This window comes from Symphalangus syndactylus, chromosome 20 (genome assembly GCF_028878055.3).
Source record: "Symphalangus syndactylus isolate Jambi chromosome 20, NHGRI_mSymSyn1-v2.1_pri, whole genome shotgun sequence".
Taxonomy (NCBI): Eukaryota; Metazoa; Chordata; class Mammalia; order Primates; family Hylobatidae; genus Symphalangus; species Symphalangus syndactylus.
Genome location: NC_072442.2, coordinates 57,937,363 through 57,957,975, shown reverse-complemented (window position 1 = coordinate 57,957,975; position 20,613 = coordinate 57,937,363). Strand labels below are relative to the sequence as shown.

Here is a 20,613-nt window from a genome sequence, read left to right as displayed (position 1 = left end):
GGGAAAGAAATTGATAGGTAAATCAGGACAATTCACGCAGTTTAAACAAAGGCAGGTTTTTTTTGCCTCCTGAATTCTCTACATTCTCAGTTCATTTTCAGTTGTGTGCCAAGTACACATCCTTATGGTAGAGAAAAACCTTTGGCTTGTTGCCCAAGGAGATCTACTTGAAGTTCTCCGTTTGTCTATATGCAGACTAAGGCTTCACTTTATTTAGGCCAACCCTAAACATTATGTATGGTTTGGTGGCCTCCAACGTGAGTTTTAAGAGGTATGTCTTCTACTCAATGCTTAAGAAGGTGGGCTGTAGAATCAGAATGATAGGCTTCAAACCCAGCTGTATCATTTATTAAGCAGATACCTTTGGGTTAGTTGGTTAACAACTTATAGCCTCAACTTCCTCATCTGTAAAATGGGGATTAGAATAATGATAGCAATATAATATTGTTATGAAGGTAAATAAGCTGATATACATACATACATATATATATGTAAAATGCTTGACACAGTATGCACTCAATAAATCTTAGCTTTTGCTATTGTTATGTTATCATCATCATAAATATCACAGCTGCTTCTGGGAGTTCCTCTTCTAGAGTTCACACAGCACATACTTGGCCTCCTCCAGCTCCTCTGTGCGCTGGATGGCGTCCGTCTCATATTTGGTTCTCCACTGGGCAACCTCACTGTTGGCCTTGGACAGTGCCCTCTGCAGCTCAGCTTTGCCTTCCTGCTCTTCCTCATACTGTTCCCGCAGCAGGTCACAGTCATGGCGGGAGGACTGCAGGGTGTGTGCCAGGGCATTCTTGGCCTGCAGAAGTAGCAGTTCAGTGACATAAATTCATGTATTCAGTGATATTTAACTTACACATCCCAAGTAGAGCCTAATTGGGCAGGTTTAGATTTGGTTAGTCAAAAAAATCTTTGGCAAAACTCACTTTAGTTTCTTCCTCTAGTTGATGTTTCAGCTCTTCAATCTGCTGAATAGATGCTTGCTTGCTCCTTGAAAGCTGAGAGACTAAAGCATCTTTCTCATCTAATTGTCGGGAATATTCACCTAGGAATAATAGACATAAGGGAATTTTTTACTGGCATAAAAATAAGCCTAAACCTTTTATATTTATATATATATGTGTGTGTATATATATGTGTATATGTGTGTGTGTGTATATATATATATATATATATATATACAAGTTGTATATACCTTACCTGAAATGCCTGGGACCAGAAGTGTTTCAGATTTCAGATTTTTGTTTGATTTTAGAATATTTGCATTACACTTACCAGTTCGGCATCCCTAATCTGAAAATGTAAAATCTGAAATGCTGCAGTGAGCATTTACTTTGGACATCACGTCAGCCCTCAGTTTTGAATTTTGGAGCATTTCAGAGTTTTGATTTTCAGATTAGGGATACTCAACCTGTGTGTGTGTGTGTGTGTGTGTGTGTCTGTTTGTGTGTGATGTGTTTAATCTACACTTCATCTGCTTCCAAGTATTTTTTTAGCACTGGTTAGAACTGGAGATTTAAAAGCAGCATTGCCATAGAAGTGTTGTAAATAAACTTGTCTGCTCAGTTTTGCTTTCTTTCCTTTTTGACCTTCTCAGCAAACTCTAATCATTTGTTTATCTTTCTCTAAAGTGAGAATATTGCTATTTATTAGAATCCGTAGAATCCTTTTTATGTAGTCCATGGTGCTGGGACCCAGAGAAGATGTCTTTACCCGCTTCTGTCTGCAGGCGCGCTCTCTGTGCTGTGAGGTCATTGATCAGCCGCTGCTGCTCCTCTTCCTTGGTCTTAAGCTCACTCACTTGATCTTCTAGAGAGCGGCACATCTTTTCAAGGTTTCCCTACAGGATATGTAGCAATGAAAGATGAGACATTGAATGCAATAAAAAGGTTAAAACTTGATTCTTAAAATATTTGTAGAGTAAATAAATTCATGTCAAGTGTGAGTAGAAAGTTAGGACATCAACTCTGTGGAACATGCAAGAATTTAGGCACGGTGAGTGCATAGTGTGCCTAAACTGGTCATTGTTGGAGACCATTTATTCCAATGATATTGACACTTGCTTAAAGTGGATTTTGAAGTCATCTTAATAAGTGGGGCGTGGTGGCTTATGCCTGTAATCTCAGCACTTTGGGAGGCCGAGGTGGGCGGATCACAAGGTTAGGAGATCGAGACCATCCAGGCTAACACGGTGAAACTCCGTCTCTACTAAAAATACAAAAAATTAGCCAGGCGTGGTGGTGGGCGCCTGTAGTCCCAGCTACTCGGGAGGCTGAGGCAGGAGAATGGCGTGAACCCGGGAGGAGGAGGTTGCAGTGAGCCGAGATTGCACCACTGCACTCCAGCCTGGGCGACAGCGAGACACCGTCCCAAAAAAAAAAAAAAATCATCTTAATAGATCATAACCAGCATTTTAAAAAATACCATAGAGTGGGATATATTAGGTTAGAAAATATTTGAGTAGTGCTGTTAAATGCCTGCAAACAATGTTTAGTGATAGAGAACAATGGGTGTTCTTACAGATGATTACCTTCATTTAGAGACAGTATTGGGTACCTTGGCTTTGGAAATGGCCTCTGCGTTACTGCTGAGGTCATCAATCTCCATCTTCAGCTCACTCTTCTCCTTCTCCAGCTTCTGCTTGACCCGCTGCAGGTTGTCAATCTGCTCCCCAAGCTCAGCCATACTGTCTGCGTGCTTCTTCCGAAGAGCAGCCGCCATAGCTTCATGCTGCAGGGTGGCCTCCTCCAGGTCCCTGCGCAGTTTCTGAAATTCAGCCTCCCGCTTCTTGTTCAATTCCACCTGAGCAGAAGTTGCCCCACCGGCTTCTTCCAGCCTCTCGCTGATCTCCTCCAGTTCCCGGGAGAGGTCAGAGCGCTGCTTCTCTGCTTTGGCCCGGGAGGCCCGCTCTGCCTCGATTTCCTCCTCCAGCTCCTCAATGCGGGCCTGGGAACGAAAGAAGCACATAAACATAAACTCAACTTCAGTGTTTTTTTGGTGTGCAGAAAAAATAGAGGTGAGATGACTCACCTGCAACTCTTTGATCTTCTTCTGTAGTTGAATTTCTACAGCTTGCTCATCTTCAATTTTGCTTATCAAATTGCTAATTTCAAATTCTTTCCTTTAGACAGAAGAGCAAGACGTATTAATACTCATATGAATTGAAAGATGATATCACATAGAAGTTTTTTTCTAAAAGGCTCCTACTTTTTAAGCTTTTCATCAAGTTGCTGTTTGTCATTTTCTATATCCATTGTGGATTCTTGGGCCAATTTGAGGTCACCCTCCAGTTTCCGCTTTGCTCTTTCTAGATCCATTCGAAGCTTCTTTTCTTGTTCCAGAGACCCTTCAAGCTAATAAAAAAGTAAATATGGTAAAAATTGAAAGTATATATTTTTTAAAAAATCTTTCACAGGGATATTTAAAATGTGCTTACATCATCCACTTGCTGTTCTAGCTTGGTTTTAGCTTTGGTCAGTATGTTTACTTTGTCCTCCTCTGCCTGCAGGTCATCCAGGGTCTGCTGGTGGGTCTCTTGGAGAGCCTTCTTCTCCTTGGACAGTTTTGCAATGGTTTCATCCAGGCCTGCCATCTCTTCTGTAAGATTTTTCACCTACAAAGGTTAAGAAAGAGATTATTTCTCCTGTAAAGCAATTTAGTTGGTGGCAGAACCTCTATACAGTATTGTAGAATATGACTGATACCTTGTTCTCTGTGGCATGTTTCTCCTTCTCAACCTTAGCAAGTGTCAGCTCAAGGTCATCAATGTCTTTCTTGAGCTCTGAACATTCATCCTCCAGTTTCCTCTTCTTGGCTGTCAGCTCAGCATTGATCTCTTCCTCCTCCTCAGCTCTTTCAGTCACCTCTTTGATTTTGGCCTCAAGTTGGATTTTGTTTTTAATCAGTTGCTCACACCTTTCCTCTGCATCAGCCAAGCTATCTGCTTCCTATGGAGAGATTCATTCAGATACTTAGAGTCTGTTAGTTATTTTGAAACTTTTTTTTTTTTGCACAAAAATAATAATGTTTTATTGAATTCTGTTTAATTTTTCAGTATGAATATAAATTTAATTTAATCGAACGTTATTACATGGTCTGGAGAAATGCAGCTTATTGGAAGTGGGACTATAGCTTTAGAAGCAAACTGGTTTGCAAAGTTATTAGATTGGACCTATTGACTATTTAAAAAATAATTTGTAGCAGAGTGGAAAGACCTCTAAATAGGGCAAAAGGAAGCCTGGGTTCTTGTCCCAATATTGCTTGCATATGTATGACTTTGGGCAAATTGCTTTATTCCTTTTATTCTCAACTGTATATATATATATATATAAAATAAAATATATATAATATAAAATATATATTATACTTTATATATAATATACACTATATATTATGTTATATATAATATATACTACATATAATACTATATCATATACTATATATAATATATACTATATACACCATATATCATATACTATATATAATGTATACTATATACTATATATCATATACTATATATAATATATACTATATATACTATATATCATATACTATATATAATATATACTATATATACTATATAAACTTTATATCTTATATAATATATACTATATATTATGTATAGTATATACTATATATAATATATAATATATTAATATATACATGTATGTATTATATATAATATATAGTACATATATAATACATATATACATATAATATAAATATATATAATTATACATATATAATATATAATATATTATATTATATAATATATTAAATATTATAATACATGATATATAATATATGATATATATTATATAATTGATATATATATTCATATAATATATAATATATTTATATAATATATTATATATTATATATATTATATAGAAAAATATAATATATTATATATAATATAATATATATTAAATATATATTAAATATAATATTATATATTATATATAATATTATATATTAGTTATATAATATATAATATATAATATTATAATATATATTATATTGTATATAATATCTAATTATATAATATATAATATATTATAATATATAATATTGTATATAATATCTGTAATTATATAATATAATATATAATATGTATAATATATGATATATAATATAATATATATTAGATATATATTTTATATATATCTAATGTATATATTTTATATATATAATATATATATTATATATATTATATATATATTTTATATATATATTTTATATATAATATATATATATAATATATATATATATATAAAGGGGGTTGGAATAAATGATTGCCAAGAGCTTTTCAGCTGTAATATTTAAAGAGTTTGATTTAGCTAAATTGGTTAGTTTTGGTTTTGATCATTCCCCATCCCCCTCAAACCACTAATTGCTAGGCTGTATTGAAAAAAGAAAAAGAAGAAAAATAACTTAAATACCTTTCCATGTCATATTTTTTAATACACTAAAACCTTCCTGATAGTTCATACAGTGCTATAATTGTTCAAAATTTACATCTCTATTTAAAGAATTACCCATTAGTCTTAAGATGAATTTTATTTTTTGGAACTTTTACCCCAACTTTTATTTTGAAAACTGTTAAACTTACCAAATGGCTGTATGAATAATACAATAAATTGCCATATGCCATTTACCTAAATCCTCGTATTTTTAACATTTTACTGTTTTTTTCTCTCTCTAAACACACACAGACACATATATATGCACATGTGCGCGCGCACACACACACACACACACTCTCCTAAATCATTTGAAAGTAAATGGCAGCTATCACATTTTAGCATTTCTCTCCTAAGAACATGAACATTCTCCTATATAACTACAATACTGTTATTACAAATGGAAATATTATCATGATACAATAATATTATCTAATATACAGTCTGTATTCAGATTTCCCCAGTGTAACAAAAATGTTCTTTAAGTTTTGTGGTTTCATTGTTTTATTTTTATACACAACATGGGCAGTAGGCCTAAACTGCAACATAATTTTCAGAGAGTTGTACCATTGACTAGGCTAGAGGTTCTTCTGCCCAGGACAGTTCTAGTTAAGGAAAGATCGATGAACTGTTCTTAGTCCTTTCTGCTTTTGCGCTTTTGTTTGCTTTTGTTTTCCTATTCCCTTTTAAATCTGGTTAATGTGGAAAGTCTATTTTGAGCCCCTGAAATTTTGAAAATGTTCAAACCCGTATGTCAAGTTAGGAAAAAAAAATAGAATGAACAGTGATATGTTATGAACCTAGATTCACCAGTTGCTAAGTTATGCCACATTTGCTTTGTCCATTCCATTTGTGGCCCTCTCCCCTCCCCCCATAATTATCAAAATGAATTTTAGAATATATGAGAAAATGTAATTCTCAGAAACTGTATAGCTCAATAAAGTTTTTATAAGTGACTAATGAAAGGATTCAAATAAAAATCAATCCAGTCTAATTTATTAGGTTACCTTGGCCTGGGGAATATTTTTTAACTTCCCAGTGTTTGTTTTGTTCTTGAGTTTAAGAAACATTTAAATGGAATATAATGGGAACTTATTGGAGGATTCTTTTCTTTTTTCTTTTTTTGAGCTTTACTGCTTAATGTATTTATTTTTAATAGTGATACACTCAATACATATTTACTCACTGACTAATGATAACTGTGAAAAGATGGTAAGATAGGGAGGCTACGGTCCTGTGCTTTTGGAAAAATGTAACCTTCATATAAATGAAGGTATTAGAAGGAAAAATTGAAAGTTGCTAAAAAAGGTAGGAAAACTATCCTTTTCACAGGTTAGTTTATGATACTGTTAGGTTTGTTGAACCAAGGAAATGGGAGGTTACCTTTGACAAAGTGCTCATGCCAAACCTACTCCCCACCCCACTGCCCCTCCTTCATGCACCAATAAACAGATGCTAGGAACTAGAGATTTGTATCAGAGGAAGAATCAGGAGGACACATTGCTCTGCCTGACATGCTAGTAGTTCAGTTCCATTAAATACAGATAGATTTATTGAGCTAAATCTTGGGGCTTGGGAAAGGAGATACAGAAAGAAATAAGTTTGAATTTAAATACAATCTCATAGACTTGCATTTAGGAAATAGGGCTATACTTTCAATGCTGGGCTAAAGTGCCCAGGCAAAGGGGTAAAATATTTGACTGAGACTTGGGGGATTGGCTTTAAGCTACTTCCTTCATGGCTGTTAAATTTTGTGATATTATTTAAACAAATTCTTCAATCTTTCCTTTTCCCATTGTAACTTGGAAATAATTGTGCCTTTTCTTCCCCATAGAATATTAAAAGATAAATGAGGTATTAAAAACAGCAACTTGAGATTTTTTTTCAAGTAGAGATCATTTGTAAATCCAAAGTATATGTGTGTTTCAAAAAAGCTTCCGTAACATGGTGCATTCAGAATATGGAGTACTCACAGATTGAACCTGGAGTTGCAGGTCATTTTTCTCTTTTAAGAGAGTGACCATTTTTTCCTCTAGCTCCTTCCTTTTTGCCTCTGACTTGGCGAGTTCATCTTTGGTTTTCTGGAATTCTTCCTTCATGGTGGCCATCTCTTTCTCAGTCTCTGCACTCTTGAGGAGGGGCTTAATCTTGAAAAAGAGTTTCATCCAGGGCCAGTGCTTGACGTTCATGAAGGCACGGACATTATACTGGATGCAGAAAAGTGCTTCTCTGCGATGACGTGAAAATATCAGTGTAGACTGATCCGTTAGAGCCAATGTTATTGTTACTTATCACACACAAATTTCCCTTTTAATGAATGCCCCTCACAAATAAATATGTCACATTCTCTATATATTATGTTCAGGCTTTACACACACACACGTGAACACACATTCTCGCGCTCACACTCATGGTCAGTAGCCCTCAGTATAACCACTTTGCTAATATGAGTACTGTTCATATTGAACAGATCTTCTGTGTTCTCAATCCCTATCAAACTAGCAAAGAGAGTGACTTTAGGGGTGAATATTTCGAATGTATGATCAGCACATACCATTTGACATATGACAGTATTAGTGATTTGAGAGTGGGCATGGCGATTGCATGTTGATTGTGCTGCCTGTCTGTGGGCATATGGATGAGAACTGAAATGACATAGGTTGCCTTCTGAATGGCCCACCTAAACTGAGCGAATGATTTGTCATCTCTTCCTTGAAGTTGCTCCTCTTATTTTGAACAACACTGAATTATCCACTCTATAAACTTTTTTTGCTAGCTTCTTCAGATAATACACTGGCTTATCTCAAATTCTTTCAAGTGCCTCAGTCTTAACTGATTAATTGGATTGTTAATATTTGCAAGGCATTCAGCATCTGTTGAGCTCTAAAATTTATTTTATTGAAATAAAGTGAAAAATAGTAATAAAAGGTACCCCTACTGCAAACTATAGCCATAGACTGGCTAGGTTTGACTACCTTGTAGCAATGTGTATGTTTCTTCAAGCTTGTTAAAATGGAAATTCTCTCTCTATAGGTCCAGTTTTTAAGACTTATAACTGTGTGAAAGCAGATACCTTGACACAAACCATAACGTTCACACATGGGAAAGACTCAGGAACACTTCCAGTGCAGGCCTAAATGATTACAGATGAGGAAAATGAATGCACAGTGTGTGTGTAAGTAGAGGGAATGCAGTAGTGTTGGGTAGATAAACTGGGTGAGATTAGTTACAGAAAGGGGAAATTAAAGTTTTAAATTGGTAAATAGATAAATTAGGATGAGGGGAGAGATGAGATAAGAAGATAAGCAAATGAGAGAATAGTAGATAAGCAAATTGTTTAGCCTGGCTGGAAAAGGCTGTGTGGTTGGAAATGATAGATGAGGTGGGGAATAGAGAGGGCTTTGACAGGCAAGCAAGAAACTGGCTTGATGAAAATACTGCTTACTGCAAACTATTCCTGTGGCTGTATGTGAGATGACTGGAGGTAGGAGAGAAGTTTTGAAGGGAATCCAAGTGTGAGAGCTGAAGCAAAGGTGGCTGTGTTGTAGGAGTGAGTTCTGAATTGGGTGAGAGGAACTATTAGCCACCAAATGAAAGAATTAATGAATGAAGAAGACTGATTGATAGTCCTTAAGGGACCTTATAATTCTGATATTCTGAATGATTGTTACCTCCTTTGCAACATCTTCTGATATTCTACCCTCATTAGGAATCCCCTACAGACAGCTTGTGTTCTTGTTATAATTTGGGCTAATTTTTCATCTCTCATTTCTTCCAGAAGACCCAGAAGTCCAGCTTTGAAGAAAACCTGGAGAAAGAGAGAGTCACAAATCATCTCCATACTGCAGGAGATGCAGAAATGGCAGAAGGTACTTGGATCAGGTGTAAATAAATAATGATATACCTTGGTATGTCCAAATTTATATTGAGTATGATCAATATCAATAGATGCAAGAAGTTTCTCAGAAGCCTTCTTGCTGTCAATGAACTGTCCCTCTGGAATAGCACTTGCATTTAAAACCTTGTATCTGCTCAGTTAAAGAAAGAAAGAATGGTTAGGAAAATGTGACCACATGCCAACAAAATGACACCAAAAAGAAATATCAACAAACATCTGAGAGTAGAAATAAAAGTAGAAAATCCAACTGCCATTTAAGGACAGATGGTAAAACAATATGATTTTCTGTTGCATGCCTGCTTCCTGTTATCCTTCTAAACTGTTGTATTATCCTACTACCACAAGGCTATATTATTCGACTTCTTAATTTTTTAATATATACTAATTCACAGTGTTAATGAAATACAACAAAGAAGACTGACCTTTGTTTGAAATCACCATATAAGATTCTGCTTGGGAATCCTTTCCTACAGATGCGGATGCCTTCCAGCACACCATTACACCTCAGCTGGTGCAACACAAGTTCATGTTCCATTGCCCCTAAAAATATAGAGCAGTACTTATTACTGGGCATTTAATTTTCAAACCTGTGCCTGTTTGATTATCTCACTCTCTGTGTCTTACCAGGAGTTTTGGTTTCATTGGGAATGATACACCGTACGAAGTGAGGGTGTGTGCTCCTCAGATTTGTCATCAATTTATTTAAATTTTCCTAGAAAACCAGACAGAAAGGACTTGATGAAAAAGTTCTATTTCAGGTTGTTTTTTGTAATTATGTGGAATGAACCTAGACAATCCTTTAACTACTAGGCATGCATCTATGAGGCTTCAATTGCTCTGTATTTTGAGGGTCTCAAGAGTTCTAGCCTGCCAAATAACAAAAAGGCCAAAGTGCTTGGAAGGAATGCACATCTCCAGGGTACTCCTTTGTAACACGAGGGATCTGTCTTATAAACAAATTGCAATTCAGTAACCTTGTGATGTACTAGGAAGGGTTCTCAACCGAGAATCACAAGACAAAACATGATGGCTTTGCTATGCCACTAATGAACTGCCTGACTGTATAAAATCCCTTTTGTTTCTCTGGGCATTATCTGAGAATAGTTGAGATTGTTTGTGAGGTCTCTTTCATCTCTCTCAGTGCTAATAATTTTCACAGTAGCAGTTTACAGTGGTAACCTAAGTTAGCAATTGTCCTAACTTTTGCCTTTCCTTCCTTGAGTGTAATATTCCCTGGGACCTCTTAACCTCTTGTTTTGTTTTGGTTTTTGAAGAATCTAAAATTGTGAAACTGGCCAGGCATGGTGGCTCACACCTGTAATCCCAGCACCTTCGGAGGCCAAAGCGGGCAGATCACGAGGTCAGGAGTTCGAGACCAGCCTGGGCAACATAGTGAAACCCCATCTCCACTAAAAATACAAAAATTAGCCAGGTGTGGTGACAGGTGCCTGTAATACCAGCTACTCGGGAGGCTGAGGCAGGAGAATTACTTGAACTCGGGAGGCGGAGTTTGCAGTGAGCTGAGATCGTGTCACTGCACTACGGCCTGGGTGACAGAGCAAGACCCTGTCTCGAAAAAAAAATTAAAAAAAAATAAAAATAAAATAAAATTATGAAACTATATAACCTTGGGTTGGTGGGTGTTGGGTACCCGAGACTAGATATACTCTTAAGAAGGCAGATTTTTTTTTTTTTTTTTGACAGAATCTTGCTCTGTTGCCCAGGCTGGAGTACAGTGGTGCAATCTCGGTCCACTGCAACCTCTGCCTCCTGGGTACAAGTGATTCTTCTGCCTCAGCCTCCCGAGTAGCTGGGACTACAGGTGCGCACTGCTACGCCCAGCTAATTTTTGTATTTTTAGTAAAGATGGGGTTTCACCGTATTGGCCAGGCTGGTGTTGAATTCCTGACCTTGTGATCTGCCCGCCTCGGCCTCCCAAAGTGCTGGGATTACAGGCGTGAGCCACCGCGCCCGGCCAAGAAGGCAGATTTTTTTCTCCACATCTCAGTTAACCATTAGGAAATGAAGAAAATAAGTAATATGAGTTCCTAATTTTGAAAACAAGTTGACAAAACAAAAGTCTGTTTGGTAAGATAATGCAAATTGGTTGTGAGAAAGAAAAAGAACAAGAGTAGTTTTCTTGTTTAGATCATAGGTTGTATGTCATGTCTGTATTTTAGTTTTATGAGGAATGAGACTTAGCCATACACATTTCGATTAAAAAGTCATTATTAGTCCATATATAAGAACCAGTTTCTAAGTGACATAGGAAAATCACATTACTTTGTAGTGAAATTATTATTCTTTAATCTCAAGAGATATTTTGTATCTTAATGATCCATTTAAATCACTGGGCTTGGCTTTAGATGATTTTCAGCTGTAATGAAAAATTAAATTCACCTCAGAGGACAAAGATATGTTTTGGTAAAAGATGTCATAAAGAGTGTATCTGAGGCTCATTCTCAAAGAGGAACTCAGGAACATTTTCAAAGGGCAACATTCAAAGTGGAATAAGAATATGGCCTTCCACAGGGACAGCTTTGAAGTTTAGCTATACTTCTTTAGAAATCAGCCTCATTATATAATGAGAAAGTTTCTAAGGACATTTTGGCAATCCTGAATACATTAGATAATCATAATAAGGAATAATGGGTAAAGCATCCGTTCCTACAGGAGTAGTATTTCTTTGGCTATACTCTGACGAGAGCTGATATTTGAAGTGATTCCTATTAACATTTTATTGACTCATAATTTTTTCTAAATCCTTAATTATGATAATTCATAGAAACTGAGTAGATATTTCAAATTAAATTTGTACTTTACCCTGAAAAGGGCAGACACAGTCTGGAAAGAAGAGCCCTTTTTCTTAGCAACTTTCTTCGCGCTGCTGTCTGAAGTAAAAAGAAAACCCATCAATAAGAATAGAATACCAGAGGCTTATATGAACATGTATTATAATATTATGTGAAAATGGATTTAATTTAGATTAAGGACACAGAAAGTACCTGCTTCAGCACTAGCATATGTGGAAAAGAGACTGGCTAGAGTCTTCATTGCAGACTTCTGGTACAGCCCAACCACAGTGTCATTCAGGGGGTCCTTATTTTTGTCCAGCCAGCCAGTAATGTTGTAGTCCACAGTGCCAGCATAGTGAATCAGAGAGAAGTGGGCTTCAGCCTTGCCTTTGACCACCTTGGGCTTCTGGAAGTTGGCAGACTTGCCCAGGTGCTGGTCATACAGCTTGTTCTTGAAGGAGGTGTCCGTTGCCTTAGGGAACATGCACTCCTCTTCCAGGATGGAGAAGATGCCCAGTGGCTGAATTCAGAAAAGTAACATTGGTGTCAACCTAACTTCTCTCAAAAGATAGAGACACGATGGCTGTCATTTGATTGAATTATGAGCACCCCAATTAAATATATGTATGAAATAAACCAGGGTCACAGCTCGAAGAAGTCCCTTGTTATCACTAGAATGACTTTTCCACTGTTCTTCTCACATTCAATCTGTAGCATTACTTTCAATTAAAAGAATAGCTGGATACAAACTTCCTCAACACCGCATGTTAAAATGTTATGTATTATCACACTTTTTCCCTATTCAGTGAATAAATCTATTGTCAGAGTTTTTCTTCGCTATGAAAAGAGCTTACTGGCTTATGATGTTGACTCTATGCAGTAATTAACCAGTATAAACAACCAAATTTTATTTAAGATATTTTGGGTATTTAATTTCTTTAAAATAGATTATAGGCCGAGCACAGTGGCTCACGCCTGTAATCCCAACACTTTGGGAGGCCAAGACAGGAGGATCACTTGAACTCAGGAGTTCAAGACCAGCTTGGGCAACATGGCAAAACACCATCTCTACAAAGAATACAAAAATTAGCCAAGCATAGTGGCACATGCCTTTGGTCCCAGCTACTCGGGAGGCTGAGGTGAGAGGATCGCTTGAGCCTCGAGGTTGAGGCTTCAGTGAGCTGTGATTGTACCATTGCACTTCAGCCGGGGCTACAGAGTGAGGCCCTGTCTCAATAAATAAATAAATAAATAAATAAATAAATAAATAAATAAAATAGATTATGAAGTAGCATATGCAGTTTGACTTCTTGAATTTGAACAGATTAGCTTTTATGAAAGCACTGTGTGATGTGTGCATTAATTTTTATATAGAAAAATATTTTTATTGTGGACATCATGGATCATAATGGAAATAGATCAAGAACTAATGAGGATAGTAGTTGTAGTAAAGCAGAACATCTCACATAGAGTTTTCAGTGCTGTGTTAAAGTTGGATTTGATCCAGTATCAGAATAAGAATGGTTAGAATAGAGTAAAAGTAAACACTGTCAGATCTTTCTTATGTAAAAGTTAAAAAGAGGAAGTAATTTCTAAATAGTAATTTTCCAATTTGTTCAGATCACAAACCATGTGAGATTACGGCAATACTTTCTAGAATTGCTTAAGATTTCTGGAAAGTGATCCTCACAGTCTGCCCTTCTTTGGAAACCAAACCGACCTTCTCAATGAGCTCGATGCAGGCAGCCAGGTCCATCCCAAAGTCAATGAACGTCCACTCGATGCCTTCCTTCTTGTACTCCTCCTGCTCCAGGACGAACATGTGGTGGTTGAAAAACTGTTGCAGTTTCTCGTTGGTGAAGTTGATGCACAGCTGCTCCAGGCTGTTAAACTACACAAAATAATAGAGATTTCCAACATCAAATGAGTTTTTATAGTAGTAAAATTCATTACTGAAAAAATTCTTTTATTGAAAAAATGTGGAATGTAGTAATGAGATACAATTAAAACTAACTGTTGTCCCTTCAAAAAATGATCATTGGCCGGGCGCAGTGGCTCACACCTGTAATCCCAGCACTTTGGGAGGCCGGGGTGGGTGGATCACGAGGTCAAGAGATTGAGACCATCCTGGCCAACATGGTGAAACCCTGTCTCTACTGAAAATACAAAAAATTAGCTGGGTGTGGTGGCATGCATCTATGGTCCCAGCTACTCGGGAGGCTGAGGCAGGAAAATTGCTTGAACCCTGGAGGTGGAGGTTGCAGTGAGCCGAGATCGCACCACTGCACTCCAGCCTGGGCAGCTGGGCGAGACCCTGTCTCAAAAAAAAAAAAAAAAAAAAAAAACATTATTCACACGAGCCTTTCTCACGAATTCCAGGCATTGTTGAGGGTCCCAGATATCAATGTTAGAACAAGAGTTCTGGTAGAATTTACCTTTTCTCCTCTAAGATTGCATGGGCAAGAATATACTTTAAAAGTTCAACCATGGTCCTGTGTTATGGTTTCGATTCAAAGGTAAAAGGGAAAGGAGTTGATTGGAAAGCCTCAGTTCTTTCACCACTCCCACTCTCCAGTTCAAAATAAAGTTCACATTTTCACCTTTGGCTGTTATATTATTAAGGAAAGCTGATCTTAAGACCTTTAATATAAAGGTCTTGATGTATAAAGTGAAATCATTAGGGTAATTTCTCCTCTCTTTATATCAGACATTTAGCAAATCCCCCTTGTCAGGTATGTGAAAGCAGGGACCTGATATAGTATTGCAGTTGAAGATCCAAAAGAGTCTTTGTAATAATTTGCTCTTTTATTTTATAGATGATGAACTGATGCCCTGGAGGTAAAATAGTTTATGTAAGATGAATCTGGAAGAGGAGAGACAGACTATCATCTGTCTCTAGGCTTCTACCTTTGGGCCTTTTCTTCTCTATGAAGAAGCCTTGTGTATGGATCAAATGCTGTAGATCTGGGTTGCCGTCCTGGATTTGTCTTACGCACCTGTGGGATCTTTAGCTAGTGTTTTGATTTCCCTGCATCTCAGTTTCTTCTATATAAGTTGAGGGAATATTAGCTACTCCTTGGGTTGTTTTGAAGATTAAATTAGGTAACATTTTGAAGTCCCTAGTGTACACTGCTGGCCCAGTGAGTGTTAGCTATTATTAGTAGTACATTATGTTACCTCCTATTTTGGAGATAACCTTTGTTCTAGGTGCAGTGTTGGAGCAAGTAATATGGACACTATAAATGTGGATGAATAATGATAATACCTAATATATCAAAGCCCACAATTGCCTCCTTCTTAATTCTTGTTAAGATAACTCACATCAAATATTTCAAAGCCAGCAATGTCCAAGACCCCGATGAAGTACTGCCTGGGCTGCTTGGTGTCCAGCTGCTGGTTGATGCGGGTGACCATCCACAGGAACATCTTCTCGTAGACAGCTTTGGCCAGAGCACCCACTGCATTGTACACCTTCACAGATAGAGTAATGTTTGTTGGTGTTGTTAAAGACATGCCATGAAGGCCTGAGATGTGTGTGATTCATTGAGGTCATGCACTTACCTGCTGCACTGTCTGGCCTTTGGTGACATACTCATTGCCAACCTTGACCCTAGGGTAGCAGAGGGCTTTGAGTAGGTCTGCAGAGTTCAGACTCTGGAGATAGGCCGCCTTGTCAGCGACTGCAGAGACACAGTTCAGGACATGTTATTTCATGAAGGATATCTTCTTTTACCTAATCTTTCCATTTTTCTCCAATTCAATTTATTATTTAAATAAAAAGCTTAAATAATTCTATAAAAGGCCAAATGAGGTTCTCTAACCTTAGACCATGTGGTTGCCAGTAAATAGTTGGTTATACTGACCTTTAGTGATTTATTACAAGTAGTTTTTAAGAAATTTTTCATCAGCCGTAAACATATGTAGTATTTATTGCTGTCTTGCAGTTTTTTATGAGTAAAAGCCATAGTCCTTGTTTTTAAGACACATTAGGTGTCGTTGGAAGGATAAGATAAATATTCACTGTTAGAGAGGGTAAAAGTCAGAATATTTTGATTCTTATCTTAGTTTTTCACCTCCCTATTAAACCTTGCTGGATTAATTTCTTTATCTAAAAATGTGGAGATTAAATTTTACTGGGTGATTCCTACAGAGTCCCTTTCTAAAATTCTGTGGTGACTATAATGTAAATAAATGCCACATGTCAGGTACACCAGTAACTGATGAAATGTTTAGAGGAAGAAGAAAAAATGTCAATTCGAGGTGGTCAGGAAAGGCTTTAAGGAGGAATAACTATCTTTCTGTGGTAGATTCTGTATATTGCGTGTTCTTTTCGTACGTAGAATATATGATCTTTTTTCTCAATTCCTTTTTTTAAATCTTACTTGCTGCCTATATTGTCTATAGATTTATATACAGACAATACACACATGCTTGCAGATGACTCTAGGGGTATCTTTCTCCCCATCCCTGTATTTGGGCAGATTCTCTGCTGTCAGTTCCTAGGGTCTTCCTATCTAGTGCTGAAATAGAGCAGTCTACAGTTATCTCATATACCCACCTTCATTGCCAAGGCCAACCAAGAGCACTATTATACCTCATTCTATCTCATAGTTTGTGCTTATAAGTGGCTACTGGGGTTTGTTTGTGACTTATTTGGGCTGGATGGAAATGATGGAGACATGGAGATGTAAGGAAGGGAGGGGGTGAGGAAAGCATGCAGTGTGTGTAAAAGTGTATATGCCCTTCACAAGTCACAAGCCCAGCCACAAAGGAGATGTGAGTGTAAAATAGGATTTTTTTTTTTTTTTTTGCTACATTCTCTCATTAAACCCAGATAAAGTTTCATTTGGTACCTTCTGTGCCATCTGGCTCAGCTTGCTCCTCACGCTGCTTTTGCTTGAATTTCATGTTCCCATAATGCATCACAGCCCCTGTGAGTTTATAGATGGACACTTTCTCTTCAGGAGTGAAGCCCAGGATGTCAATGGCACTCTACCAGGAGAAATGAGAGGACAAAGGTTAGGGCTGAAGAGACTAACTTATAAGAGAATTTATACACATCCTAAGGTAACCACACCTACAGTAGGTTGCTGTTGTCATTTCCATACGTAATGGATTTTTTGAATTTGTGTGTTTGACTTACATCAGTGGCCATCAACTCTTCTTGGTCATCAATACTGGGAACTGTGATCTCCCCCTGACTGATGAAGGCATAGTCGTATGGGTTGGTGGTGATCAGGAGCATTTCTGGGTCACAGAATTCAGGGCATACATTTTACATTAGACATTGTTAATAAAAAAACTTCCATGTATGACTTTAAGTTCTTACCAATTAGATCTGGCTTCTTATTGGAAGTGATCTGATAAAAAATATGATAGCTTCTTTCTGCCTTTAGCTGGAAAGTAACTCTGGACTTTTCTAAAAGATCTGGAGAGGGAAATAGATACTGAGTTAGAAAAAAGTATCAATGCTTCTGAGATAGTAAATGAACCTCACGTCTTTGGTCAAATTTGGGGCATTACATTTGGCTCCAATGAGATTTCAACTTGATGACCAATTGCAGATGGACAGTGATTCTCACTGTCTAAGAGCAGCAACTGAAGCATACCTGCTCTAGGACAAATATATTTTTCACATGAAGGATCCATGACCTCTGTATTTTAGTTGATCCCTAGTATCCCCTCCTTTTTTGGATCACCTAGGATTCACTCTGTGGTGACGGGCTACCTTGGAAACATCTACCAAAACTCAGATCAGGAGCAAACCACAGAGATGTATTGGAAACCCATAGGTAGCCCAGTTTTTGTCCTGGAAAAAAACCATAGTTGCTTCTGAGGCAGGAATTTCTCTAGGATGTGTTACAGAACCATCAAGTCTGAGATTGAGATAAAGGGAGCACTCAGTGGATTATGGGTAAGCCTAGCATTAGCTTACAGGCAGTACTGGCAGCAGACTACCCTTTTAACAGGCTTCATGCACAGCAAGGGTGGCAAAATATCCCTGCAAATGAAATCACTTGTCTCTGTTTTGATTTTCAATGGTCCTGTTACTCACATGTTTCTATATCAGCAGATGCCAGCTTCCCCGTAGTACCAAAGTGGATTCTAATGAATTTACCCTTGAAAAGAATATTTAGTATTAGAAAACTGAAACACAGAGATGCAACTGAAATAATAATTCAGACATGGCTACTCTGGAAGTTAGGGGTTGAGTAGACCCCTTTGTGACCAAGAGACTCACAAAGCGAGAGGAGTTGTCATTCCTCACGGTTTTGGCATTGCCAAAGGCCTCCAGTAGGGGATTGGCGCTGATGATTTGATCTTCCAGAGTCCCCTGCAAAGGAAGGAGCAGTTCTCACATCTGGGACTCCAGATGTCTGAGAGCCTTGACAGAGGCTTTGACTCTGGCTACCAGACCTACCTGCATTTTGCCAGATTCATCCTTCTTCTTCTCTCCAGTAACTGCAATTGTTGCAAAGTATTGGATGACACGCTTGGTGTTCACAGTCTTTCCGGCACCAGATTCTCCACTGTCAAACAGAAATCAGAGAAGAGATCAGAGAACTATGGCCTGCATTGTCAACATCTAAGACAATCCTTGCAAATCAGAGAAAAAAAATATCACATACGTGATCAGGATGGACTGGTTCTCTCGATCTGTGAAAGAATTCAAAATCATCAGTTAAAAAAATGCATATTCAATATGAAGAGTATTGAATCAGTTCAGATCAAACACAGCTTGTTCTTTTTAACTTTTTGAAGATGTCACCTTTGGTTTTGGTTTTGTGTTTATCCTCCAGAATAGCCAATTGCTTCTCACTGTAAAATTTGTGAAAATGAGAGCAAAGAATCATCTATTCCTTTTTGTATTTATTAATTCTTAATTTTGGTAAGATACACATAACATAAAATTTACCGTCTTAACCATTTTTAAGTGTAGAGATCACTGGCCATAAGTACATTCATAAAGTTGTAAAATCATCACCACCCTTCATCTCCGTAACTCTTTTCATCTTGTCAAACTGAAACTCTGTGTCCCTTAAACTCTTAACTCCCCATCTCCTACTCCTCCCATTCCCTGGCACCCACCATTCTACTTTCTGCCTCTGTGAATTTGACTACTCTAGGTACCTCATGTAAGAGGAATCACAGAGTATTTGTCTTTTTTGTGACAGGCTTATTTCACTCAGCATGATGTCCTCAAGGTTCATTGATATTTTAGCATATGTCAGAATTTCCTTCCTTTTAAAAGCAGGATATCTTGTTGCATGTATATATCACATTTTGCTTATCCATTCAGCTGTTGATGGACACTTGGGTTGCTTCCATGTTTTTGCTATTGTAAATAATGCTGCTATTAACATAGTTGTACAAACGTCTCTTCCAGACCCTGCTTCCAGTTCTTTTGGATATATACTCAGAAGTGGAATTGCTGGATCATACTGTAATTCTATTTCTAATTTGTTGAGGAACTACTGTACTGTTTCCACAGTGGCTGAATCATTTTACATGATCACAACAGTGCACAAGAGTTCTAATTTCCGCAGTTCTTGTCAAAATTTGTTATTTTCTGATTATTTGATAGTAAACATCCTAATAAATGTAAGGTACATATTTGATTAATTTTTAAAACATTTATTATGGAAAATTCAAACATATACAAAAGTAGAGACAATAATATAATGAGTCTCCATATGCCCATCATACAGATGCAATGGCTATTAACATTTGGCCAATTTTATATCATCTATACCCCATCCCAAGCTCACTGAATTATTTTAAAGAAAATCCCAGACATCTTATAATTTTATTTATAAATACTTCAATTAGAATTACAGAATTTTCAAGTCATAAAAGATCTTAGAAATTGCTTAGGCCAACTCTTACATTTAAGGCATAAAGAAACCGAGACCTGTAAAGGAGGAAGTGACTTTTCTAATATTAAGTATATAGCTAGTTAAGGTCAAATGTATCCTCCTGGCCTCTTCCCAGCTTTTGATGTCATTAATTTGACTTCTGGCAATACTAAATAAGGAAGGGGTCTGGAATTGTGAATATTTGTGTTCATCTGCTTTTATTTTCCTTTTAATCTTATGTGCATTTCTAAATAATAACAAATGTCACTAATTATGTGACTGATATGTTGTATTTATATCAGTTTGCTGATTTGTTAAATCTCTAATTCTATAGTGTTAGATTATAGATTTTAGAGAATTCTAAAACCTAAAAATCTATTGAGGGAAAATAGATACAAATCTGGATGTTATTTAGATGTAGATATAGACGTAGACTTTAGAAAACTTTAGCCTTCTCTTCAGGGAAGTCGATGCAGATTTTGCATCCTATTCAGATAGATTTGTTTTCTAGTATAAGCAAAACCGTGGAAGATTATATCACATCTAGTGGGAGCACAGATAAGAAAACAGTGTTCTGGTCTCTTGGCAAT

The 20,613-nt window shown here is 37.0% G+C and overlaps 1 protein-coding gene across 4 annotated transcripts in view; it reads right to left on the bottom strand.

Annotated features, from left to right (window-relative positions):
• LOC129470464 (myosin-8) overlaps positions 1–20,613 on the bottom strand; it is a 32,592-nt gene that overhangs the window by 7,495 nt on the left and 4,484 nt on the right. Inside the window, exons 6-30 of one of the 4 annotated variants that reach the window (XM_055258319.2) lie at positions 18,797–18,824; positions 18,589–18,697; positions 18,409–18,501; positions 18,223–18,286; positions 17,497–17,595; positions 17,311–17,414; positions 17,021–17,159; positions 15,729–15,847; positions 15,489–15,638; positions 13,888–14,058; positions 12,378–12,687; positions 12,196–12,263; positions 9,997–10,084; positions 9,795–9,912; positions 9,379–9,502; positions 9,146–9,282; positions 7,448–7,703; positions 3,717–3,959; positions 3,449–3,625; positions 3,220–3,365; positions 3,043–3,133; positions 2,569–2,958; positions 1,726–1,852; positions 939–1,057; positions 615–811 (exon numbers count right to left, since the gene is read on the bottom strand). In XM_055258319.2, the coding sequence (XP_055114294.2) occupies positions 615–811; positions 939–1,057; positions 1,726–1,852; positions 2,569–2,958; positions 3,043–3,133; positions 3,220–3,365; positions 3,449–3,625; positions 3,717–3,959; positions 7,448–7,703; positions 9,146–9,282; positions 9,379–9,502; positions 9,795–9,912; positions 9,997–10,084; positions 12,196–12,263; positions 12,378–12,687; positions 13,888–14,058; positions 15,489–15,638; positions 15,729–15,847; positions 17,021–17,159; positions 17,311–17,414; positions 17,497–17,595; positions 18,223–18,286; positions 18,409–18,501; positions 18,589–18,697; positions 18,797–18,824 (3,667 nt within the window). Of the gene's footprint in view, positions 1–614; positions 812–938; positions 1,058–1,725; positions 1,853–2,568; positions 2,959–3,042; positions 3,134–3,219; positions 3,366–3,448; positions 3,626–3,716; positions 3,960–7,447; positions 7,704–9,145; positions 9,283–9,378; positions 9,503–9,794; positions 9,913–9,996; positions 10,085–12,195; positions 12,272–12,366; positions 12,688–13,887; positions 14,059–15,488; positions 15,639–15,728; positions 15,848–17,020; positions 17,160–17,310; positions 17,415–17,496; positions 17,596–18,222; positions 18,287–18,408; positions 18,502–18,588; positions 18,698–18,796; positions 18,825–20,613 lie in introns of all 4 variants that reach the window. The other 3 variants (XM_063629438.1, XM_055258320.2, XM_055258321.2) reach the window with 3 other exon arrangements.